Below are 10,297 nucleotides of genomic sequence, written 5' to 3' on the forward strand. Positions count from 1 at the left end.
TTGGAAGAGGATGAATGGCAGGTTACCAATCGTCGACAAAACAAGGGAAAACGACGCATCCCTCCGGATTTTGAGCACAAGGGCAATGTTGATGTTGTCCCTGTTGGTACTAACCGATCCAATCTCATCAAACGCCCTCGCTGGAAGGGGTCGGATGCCGGTGGAAAACGCCAGGCAAACCCGAATCGTGCTGGCAATGCTCCGAATCATATCGCTGACCATGCCATCACCGTGAGAATTTTGGAAAGGAACGCCAATCTAGCAAGCACATCTACGGGTTGCCTATTTTGTCAGTACATACCTCTTCTATTGTGGAACAATATAGTGCTGATTTGGTTACCGAATCAGAGGGTGGTGGTGTCTCAATAATGAGAAAATTGAGAGGGCAACCTCCTTAATTAGAGAGAATGTTAGCAATGTGCAAGATCCTGCTTCCATTCCTGTCACTAACTTGGTGAATTCTGTGGCCCAAATTTTGGATGATTCATCATCTATTTCTCCTCATGCGATTAATATTGGTAACAGATTCTCTTGTCTGCAAGATTTGAATCATGGGTGTGACATGGCCCATGTGGAGGTGGAAAATAATTTAATTGGGCGGGTTTGGGATAGAAGTCCGGGTTGGGGTTACCCTATGCAAAAACCCAACTATACCCCTTCTAAATGATTAATATCGAGGCAAGGAATTCCAAGGGTCTCAACGACCTCGGTAAACATAGAGCTGTAATGGAGTGGCCATTAAACAATCATTTTGGTGTTTTTGGTCTTATTGAGACTAGGGTAAAATCAGGCAATATGGATTCAGTTTCGAGGCTCTTTAGTGTTAAATGGAGGCCTATTTCGAACCATTCGGCATCTGATGCCACTAGGATTTGGTTATTTTGGGATGAAGAGCAAGTCATGACTCAACCGATCAGTATTTCCTCTCAAATTTTCCATGCTCTGGTGACTTTGAAATGTAATTAACAAGTCTTTTATGTTTCGATGGTGTATGGGGAGAATTTTGCGTCGAACAGGGAAGCGTTATGGCATGATCTTCATCAGTTGAGCTCCTCTTTATCTCATCCCTGGATTGTCTTTGGCGATTTTAAATCTATCAAGTCGCTAGAGAAAAAATGAGGTGGTAGACCAGCTATATTACGGGTTACCTAGCCATTAGCAAATTGCTTATTGGATTCGGGTGTTAGTGACCTTAAGTGGACTGGGAATTTCTTCACTTGGTGTAACAAAGCTTTTGGGTCTAACCGCAATGAGTGTAAGATTGATCGTGTTTTGGTGGATCAGAATTGGCTGGACGTTTTTCTTAATTCCCATGCGCATTTTCATAATCCCGGTGTTTCTGATCACTCTCCGATGGTTATGACGATGGGGAACATTCCTAAAAGGCATGGTCGGCAGTTCTATTTTTACAACCACTGGGTTGATCATGGGGAAAGTTCCTAAAAGGCATGGTTGGCAATTCTATTTTTACAACCACTGGGTTGATCATGATGATTTCCTTCCCTTAGTTCGTGATTTATGGAGTCAATCAGTAGATGGAAACCCCATGTTCATTCTCCTGTCCAAGCACAAGACTCTAAAGAGTGTTCTTAAAAATTGGAGTAGGAGAGTGTTCCATCCCCTAGATAAAAAAGTTGTTTAGACAGCAGAGGAGGTTTAGACCTTACAGAGCATGCTTTGGTTCTGGTTTAATTGATGAGGGGTTGGTTTCTTGTGAGCGCATGAATCCTAGCTCCGTCAAAAAGCACGTATAAGATTCTTGCAGGATGGAAATGGCAACACTAAATTTCTTTCATCACTCATTGATGACTAGAAGAGCCCGAAATAAGATCTCTTCGATCCAATCTTCTACTGGGGATTGGATTTCTGATGACAATGCAATTCGGGATGAAGCGGCAAAGTATTTTGCTAATGCTTACATGGGCTCCCCCCCAAATTGTTTATGACTCCCTTGAGCTACCTATAGATAGATCTTTGTCAAAGATTTTACAGTGGAAGATGTCAAAAACGTTGTTTTTACTATGGATAATGACAGTTCTCCGAGCACCGATGGTTTTGGTGCTTACTTTTACAAGTGCACATGGGACATTACTGGTCTAGATGTCTGCAAGGCCATTCTTGATTTATTCCGGAACCTGAGGCTCCCAGATCATGTCAAACTCTCCAGTCAAACTCTCCAGATTGACTCTGATTCCTAAGGGTGATACCTAGAACTCTTTCAGTGATTTTAGACCCATTGCTATTAGTTCTTTATTTTATCGATTTATTGCTAAGCTGATTGCCAATAGGATCAAATTAGTCTTGCATATATTGGTAGGTTTGAATCAGGCTGCTTTCATTGAAGGGCGTCAGATCTATGATAATGTGATTCTATGTCAAGAGATCCTGCATGATTATCATCATCACAGGGGGATGCCTTGCTTTGCTACTAAATTGGATCTTCGTAAGGCTTATGACTCGGTGCAATGGAGTTACTTGTTTACTCTCCTTCTTCGCCTGGAGTTTCCTCCTATTTTCATAAATTGGATCGTGCAGTGCATTACTCAACCTGGATACGTGGTTTTCCTCAATGGAGCTCAGTCTTCTAGGTTCTCAGCCAACAAGGGATTGAAGCAGGGATGTCCTCTGTCCCCCTTCTTATTTAATATTGTGTTACAGATTTTTTTTAGATTCTATCACAATATCAACTTGAGTGGGTACATTTAAATATCACCAGTTATGTGAGAAATCTGAGTTAACCTCTTTTTGTTTTGCTGATGATTTGTTTGTTTTTAGGAGAGCCTATGAAGCAAATGCTACTTGTCTAGACTAGATTTTTGCTAGATTTTCTTTGGTCTCTGGTCTTTCCATAAGCAAGGGAAAATCGAATATTTTTTTCACAAATTGCTCTGATTTTTCTCAAGCTCAGATTTGCAGTATTACAAGAATTGAGCCTTGTCATCTTCCAATTAAATATTTGGGGGTTCCTCTGATTCTAGGTCTCTGCGGTTTCATGAGTTTACTGCCTTGATTGCGAAGGTTGAAGCTCGGTTGTCGTCTGGGAAAGTGAAAACCCTCTCTTATGCTGGTCGTTAGATCCTCATTAAATCAGTGATTATGGGCATTATTGCCTATTGGCTCAACATATTTCGTATTCCTCAGACCACTTTTCATCAATTATAACGACTGATGGCTAAGTTCCTTTGGTGGGGTAGTGCTGAAACAGGGTCCTATAAGGTGGCCTGGAGATCGGTGTGTACGGCCAAAAAATAAGGGGGATCGGGTCTGAGACATCTTGTTGATTGGAACATGGTTGCGCTCATGAGACATATTTGGAGTATGGCCTCAAAATCTACAACTTGTTGGACTCAGTTTGTGGTGAATAAGTGGTTGAGATCTCACTCTATTTGGTCTCTGTCGAGTACCACTCATTGCTCTAATACTTTTAAGGCTATTCTTTTATCTCATGACTATGCTGTGAAGTGTACTAGGAGCTTGATTTGTAATGGGAGATATACATTGCTATGGTATGATCCGTGGCTCCCTGGTGGCCCTCTTTACACTTGATTGTGGAAGCTTTGGGGCGGCGTGATATTGATACAGTGGCTAAGTTGTTATTAGATAATGGTGAGTGGGATTCTAGCACTACAGATTCTGCTATCTATAGGACCTGGTCGGAGGTCACTGCCACTAGGCCTCATCCCAGGTTGATGCAAGACAACATCGTCTGGACTCCCACTCCTTCAGGACAGTTCACGCTCAAGTCAGCTTGGGAAGCTATTCGACCACGTCACGAGATGGTTAGTTGGCACTTTTTGGTCTAGTTTGGATATGCACAACCCCGCTTCTCTTTCATCACTTAGTTGACCATTCGGCGTCGACTTTCTACCAAGGATAGAGTTGCATCTTGGGGTGTATCTATTGACTCCACCTACGTTCTTTGCAAGGATACAACTGAGGATCTTGGTCACCTTTTTTTTTTTCAGGTGTTCTTATACTTCTGTGTTGTGGTGCAGAATCTTGGATATGTGTGGATTCAAACAAAATAGTTTACCCTCCTGGAACGATGAGGTGGAGTGGTTGTGTTAGCACTGCAAAGCGAATTCTATGAATTTTTTTGTTCAGCGTTTTTGTTTTCAAGCCACGGTGTATCGGATTTGGTCCGACAAGAATAGTAGGGTCTTTGGGAAGTAGGAGACTGATTTGGATGGCTTATTCCACTGCATTATTTTCGATACTAGGAGTCGGTTTTCCCATCTTCAAGGTAGCGCTATTGAATCCTCCCTCCACAATGATTTTTTCAATAGCTGGAAAATTAAATTAAAATTTTCTCCTCCGAGGATAAAAAATTTTTCATGCCTCGCCCGCCCTCTTCTTGTGTTGCTGTGAATTGCTATGGCTCTATTAGAAATGGAATGGGTGGTTATGGAGTTTTGGCTCGTGATGCTGGTGGATTTTCCCTTTTTGCCTTAGCAGGTGTGATGGAGTGTGGCAATATTCTTTATATGGAGCTCCTTGCCATCAAGAAGGGGCTTGGAAAGGCCCGCCTTATGCATTGCTCCCATTTTCAGATTCAGTCGGACTCCCTCGTGGCCATTCAAATGGTTACAGGATGCTATCAGCCACCTTGGTTTGTTTGGGATTTACTTGGTGACATTTCTGTATTGAATTCTTTCTTCCAGCAGTGTGTGTTCTTTCACCATGTTCATGAGATAATTTCTTGTTTTGATTCCCTGGCGGGTTTTCTTTGTGCCCCTCAGGAGATCGATCTTCTTCTAGGTGACCTTCCTGCAACTTTGAACGTTTTGATCCGAGATGATGCGGCTAGAAAGATTTACCCTTGGTTGTAATTTTTTTCCCTATTCTTTAATTAATTATATTTCTCCTTGCTCCAAAAAATATATTACAACAACAACAACCATAACCTTATCCCAACTTAATGGAGTCGACTATGTGGATCCAATATGGTCTAAGATAGTTGTAGGTAAAAAAATAAAAAAAGAAGTAGAATGAGGTAAAAGAAGAAGTCGAAATAGTAGTCAGAGCAGCATCACTGGAACATCCACAATAAGGGGCTAGCTACAAGAGTCTTTGTCCTCCAGTTGCCTCTATCCGTGGTCATACTAGAATCAAGCCCTACTATTTACATATCTTTTCTTTCCACTTTGTCAATAGTCATTTTAGGCCTCGCTCTTTTTCTGGCTCCATGTAATTGAATTTGGTTGCTCTTCCTTAATAGGGAATCCCAACGTCTTCGTTGAACATGGTCATACCACCTCAATCAGCTTTTGCAGAGCTTATCCTAAATTAGTGCAACCCACAACTTGTTTTCTTGATACAATCATTCCTTACTCTTTCTCTCATGATTTTGCTACACATCCCTCTCAACTAAGGGTGTCAATCGATTCGGTTATGGTTTCGGTTTCAAGTCCCATCTTGGTTTTGAAAATTGGTCCTCGAACCTAACCTAATCCGATTTTAGTCCGATTCTGGTTCTTATTTGGGAACAATCAATAAACAAGAGCAAAGGTCCCTAGCTCAATGGCCAATTGAGATTTGTCTTAAACGCCCAATTATCTGCAATGTGGCAGATCGGATGAGTCCCAACATTATATCTATAAATAAACAACAATAATTTCCAAGTTCCATTTCTAGAAAAAACACATATACATCAGAAAGATAAGAAAGCTCATACAAAAAACTGCAACGCTATTGGAGATTGAAAATCAAACAAGTGCAACATTGTAGGAGATGGAAAACCGACCTGCTGTAATGTTGAGAAGAATCGACCGATTGGGCGGCGAAAAATCATGAGAAAAGGAAGAAGGGAAGCTTTCAGCCACTGCAATTTTATCTAAGACAAAGAATCACTGCTATACTAATTGTGAGAAGAGGAAGAATATAACACTTCAAACTTGAAGAGTTACACTTAAGTAGATTATTTAACTCATGGTTCATGAGTCCTAAGGCAACAAAAACTAAAAAAAAAGAGGGTTTCACAGTTGGACTATAATTGTAACTCTACAAGATGATTTATCATTTAGGTGATTAATTATGTCGGGTTCTATATAAGTTACGTCAAGTTTTTAGTTAAAGAGGAAAAAGTGACATTAAGTTATTTGGCCTTTCGGTTAGATCTGATGGTTCTTGGCATAAATCAATACTTAGTTCAGATCCAGGATTTAACCATATTATAATGGGTTGGATTCGGTTCAGGGTATTCAATCAAGAATTGGATTCGATTTTCGGTTTCTAACTTCGGTTATGATTTGACACCCTTACTCTTAACATCTTCATGTCTGCTACACCTAGTTAATATATCATAAAATATACATATATATATATATATATATATAGTACAATACATTAATACACTTAATACTCAAATATTATAATATAGTAGATATATACTTTAAACCGAGTATAGGAATTGGAACCAAACCCATGTAGTAACCAAATAGGAACCAGAGTCGGACAGGTTTGGTATGGCCATGGTCAACAAATTGGTCCTTCAATTGGACAGGTTTAATTATAATTTTCTAAATCGAGGCAAGAATTGGTCTAATTCCAAATTACACCAATAGTCCTTGGAACTGAACCAAAGTCAAATCAAATACTAGTTTTGGATCGATTTACACCCTCAAGCATGATCATGTACAATGAAAGCCTTTATATGCTCCAATATGGAAGAATGATTTGATGCAAATCGAAAGAACTAAAATAGCTTAGAGGCAGACCTATAATAACTATGGGAGAAATAATGAGGAAAGAGATGATTGGGCGATAAGGATCCATATTGTCGACCCCATATGGGATGAAATTGAGTAGAGTTGAGTTGAATTGTTGTAATTGCTATTTATCGAGATAACCAAAATGGGTATTTTCTAAATTACTGGGCAAAACGGGTAAATGGGGTGGGTACTACCGTACTAGGTGGGTGGACCACGCGGATAACGGGTTCTATCGGCAGCCTGCGGCCCTGATGTAGTACTTCTGGAAAGAGATAAGAGCGTGGTGGCCGTCCCGTCCCGTTCCGTTGGACCGTTTCGAGTGTTTCGAATTTCAAATTTCATCCCGTGGAGAGTGGAGAGTGGAGAGTGGAGAGTGGAATCATAACGGATTCATATTTAAAAAATTAGAAAAGAGAATCCCGACGGTCACGGAGCCAGCTGGATTTCCAATTTTCCCCCCAAGGCAAGTTCAAATTTCAAATTCCATCCGTCTCTTCTTCCCACTCTTTTATAAAAACGACACTTCAAGAAATTTTCGATACTTCTTCTGTTTTACTTCTCTATTCTGTTTTTGAAACGTTCTATTTTTCGCAGAGGCGTCTTCGTATACGCCTTCTTCGCGAAACCAACACAAACTTCCTTCCTCCTCCTCGACACAGAACAATGAGAGAGTGCATCTCCATCCACATCGGTCAAGCCGGAATCCAGGTCGGAAACTCCTGCTGGGAGCTTTACTGTCTTGAGCATGGAATTCAGGTGAGCTTCCCTTCCCTTACTTTCCACTGCGAGATCAATCTCCATCACTCTATATTTCTCCTATTGGTTTCTTATGCGTGCAGTTGCTTCGTGTTCGTGTTGGTTTTCTTTTCTTTTTTCTTGATTAGCCTGATGGACAAATGCCCGCCGACAAAACCGTGGGCGGAGGGGATGATGCCTTCAACACCTTCTTCAGCGAAACAGGAGCAGGCAACCATGTCCCTCGCGCAGTTTTCTTGGATCTGGAGCCTACTGTGATCGATGAGGTCAGGACCGGTACCTACCGCCAACTGTTCCACCCTGAGCAACTCATCAGCGGCAAAGAAGACGCCGCCAACAACTTTGCCAGAGGCCACTACACAAGTACCATAACAACCTCCTATTTCTAATCGTTTAATCATTTTCTTGGATCTTCCTCATCGATTGATCCCTCTCCCTTTCTTTCTCTTTTTTCCCCCCCATTTGTAGTTGGCAAGGAGATTGTCGATCTTTGCTTGGATCGTATCAGGAAGCTGGCAGACAACTGCACTGGTCTCCAAGGTTTCCTGGTTTTCCATGCCGTCGGTGGTGGGACTGGCTCTGGTCTCGGTTCTCTCCTGCTGGAAAGGCTCTCGGTTGATTACGGAAAGAAATCGAAGCTTGGCTTCACCGTCTACCCTTCACCTCAGGTTTCAACCTCTGTTGTTGAGCCTTACAACAGCGTCTTGTCAACTCATTCTCTACTGGAACACACTGACGTTGCAGTACTCCTTGACAACGAAGCCATTTATGACATTTGCCGCAGATCATTAGACATCGAGAGACCAACCTATACCAATCTCAACAGGCTTGTGTCTCAGGTATCAGGACAGAAGTTTGAAATGAAATTGGCTGGTGTCGATTTGTGTATATTGTATTGCATTTATTTGATTGATTCCTGTTTCTGCAGGTTATTTCCTCGCTTACAGCCTCTCTCCGCTTTGATGGTGCTCTTAATGTGGATGTCACAGAGTTCCAGACTAACTTGGTCCCATATCCACGTATCCATTTCATGCTTTCTTCTTATGCTCCTGTGATCTCAGCAGAGAAGGCATATCATGAGCAGCTTTCTGTTGCGGAAATCACTAACAGTGCATTTGAGCCGTCATCCATGATGGCTAAGTGTGATCCACGACATGGGAAATACATGGCCTGCTGTTTGATGTACAGAGGTGATGTAGTTCCAAAGGACGTGAATGCCGCAGTTGCCACAATCAAGACAAAGAGGACCATCCAGTTTGTGGACTGGTGCCCTACAGGATTTAAGTGTGGAATCAATTACCAACCCCCTACAGTTGTCCCTGGTGGAGACTTGGCCAAGGTTCAAAGGGCAGTCTGTATGATTTCAAACTCCACAAGTGTTGCTGAGGTTTTCTCAAGGATTGATCATAAGTTTGACCTGATGTATGCCAAGCGTGCTTTTGTACACTGGTATGTTGGTGAGGGGATGGAGGAAGGAGAGTTCTCAGAAGCTCGTGAAGATCTAGCTGCTCTTGAGAAAGACTATGAGGAGGTTGGAGCAGAGTCTGCAGAAGGGGATGAAGATGAAGGTGATGAGTATTAGACGACAACAGTAGTAACTTTTTTTGTTTCAATCTTGGGACACCAATGGACTCATTGGTCTGCAATGGGTGGGGTGGGCATTCGCATCTAGATATGTAGGCTAGTTCTTTGGGTTACTTTTTTTTTATCGCTCCAGAGTAGAATGTTTCATTTTCTTTTTTTTCCTTTTTCTTTTTCTGGTAAGAAGAGTTGAACGTTTCAACATTTAATGGAATACTATAAATGTTTTAAAACCTGCATTCTTGAATGCATTACTTGGATGAACTTACACTATCACTATGCAATTAAGATCCCCCCCAAACCCCCTCCCAGATGCATACACTAAACACTTGTCAATTCAGGTTGCTTGTGAAAAATTTCCATGCCCTAGCAGAGGCCCAAGAATGGCTTTGTTGCTGCTTGCAATCATGGGAAGCATTTCATTCTCTGCAACAAAAACATCATCAAGTCCTAAACGGGCTTTGCAACAGAAAAAAAAGTAACGAACAAAAAATCAGGGAGGTTGTTTGACACTTGAAATTTCATATTTACCTGTTTTTCAATTTCAATAGCAGAAGCAGCAAGCCTTCTTCTCAACATTGATTTCTCTTGTTCGCAGTTTTCTCCATCGGTATCTATCATAGAAAGCACCATTAATAGAGAAAATGTTACAAAGTAGACCTGTAACAATATTTTGGGGCTGCCTTGTGTTTTCTTATGGGTTATGAAAAAAAAAACAATATTTACCTGTACTACTTTTATTGCAAGTAGTACAAGAGCTGGTAGTTATGCTGATACCATAACAGGTTTTTAACTACACTTAGGCACTACAATTTGCAAAAAACAGTACAATTTGAATATTGCGTCTACATGTAATCAATTTGAATATTGCGTCTACATGTAATCAAGAGGTGGGAACCATCATTCTTTGGGTACTGAGGATCATGTAGGGAGTAACTGAATGCTGTACATGTGCATGAATAATGTGATAGGAAGCTAGAAAACAAATGTTTCCCATACATCTCAATTGCAATGGTACCACAACTTTCAAAACTGTGACCATATATGTTGCAAGGCACACATGGATATACGATGGTCTGAAACTGAACCACATATGTTGCAATTCTAACTAAACATAAACTGTGACCCAAAAAAAAAAAAAAAAAATTTTTTTTAAATTAAAAAAAAAAAAAAAAAAGGACTCGCCGGGTCACCTCGGAAACCCTACCAAGTTAACCCGCGGTGCAGTGGGTCAACTCATGACCAACTCT

General features: G+C 41.1%; 1 protein-coding gene and 1 long non-coding RNA gene across 2 annotated transcripts; one reads left to right on the plus strand and one right to left on the minus strand.

Moving 5' to 3' along the window:
- The first annotated feature begins 7,235 nt into the window (after window positions 1–7,235).
- LOC122068747 (tubulin alpha chain-like) lies at window positions 7,236–9,280 on the plus strand. Its single transcript, XM_042632630.1, has 4 exons — window positions 7,236–7,466; window positions 7,595–7,829; window positions 7,935–8,305; window positions 8,395–9,280. The coding sequence occupies exons 1-4, from the start codon at window positions 7,374–7,376 to the stop codon at window positions 9,046–9,048; spliced, it is 1,353 nt and encodes a 450-aa protein (XP_042488564.1). The 5' UTR covers window positions 7,236–7,373; the 3' UTR covers window positions 9,049–9,280.
- LOC122068748 lies at window positions 9,043–10,186 on the minus strand. The gene is made up of 2 exons (XR_006137233.1): window positions 9,579–10,186; window positions 9,043–9,473 (listed from the first exon to the last, which is right to left on the minus strand). It is a non-coding gene; the product is annotated as an uncharacterized LOC122068748 (long non-coding RNA).
- Window positions 10,187–10,297: the final 111 nt, after the last annotated feature.

This window comes from Macadamia integrifolia, unplaced genomic scaffold (assembly GCF_013358625.1).
Source record: "Macadamia integrifolia cultivar HAES 741 unplaced genomic scaffold, SCU_Mint_v3 scaffold456, whole genome shotgun sequence".
NCBI classification, from domain to species: domain Eukaryota; kingdom Viridiplantae; phylum Streptophyta; class Magnoliopsida; order Proteales; family Proteaceae; genus Macadamia; species Macadamia integrifolia.

What these genes read in the sequence shown, in the direction of transcription:
- LOC122068747 (XM_042632630.1), top strand. Translation starts at nt 7,374, where the DNA reads ATGAGAGAGTGCATCTCCATCCACATCGGTCAAGCCGGAATCCAGGTC. An exon ending in TGCCAGAGGCCACTACACAA is followed by an intron (nt 7,830 to 7,934) that starts GTACCATAACAA and finishes CCCCATTTGTAG; the next exon opens with TTGGCAAGGAGATTGTCGAT. An exon ending in TCAACAGGCTTGTGTCTCAG is followed by an intron (nt 8,306 to 8,394) that starts GTATCAGGACAG and finishes CTGTTTCTGCAG; the next exon opens with GTTATTTCCTCGCTTACAGC.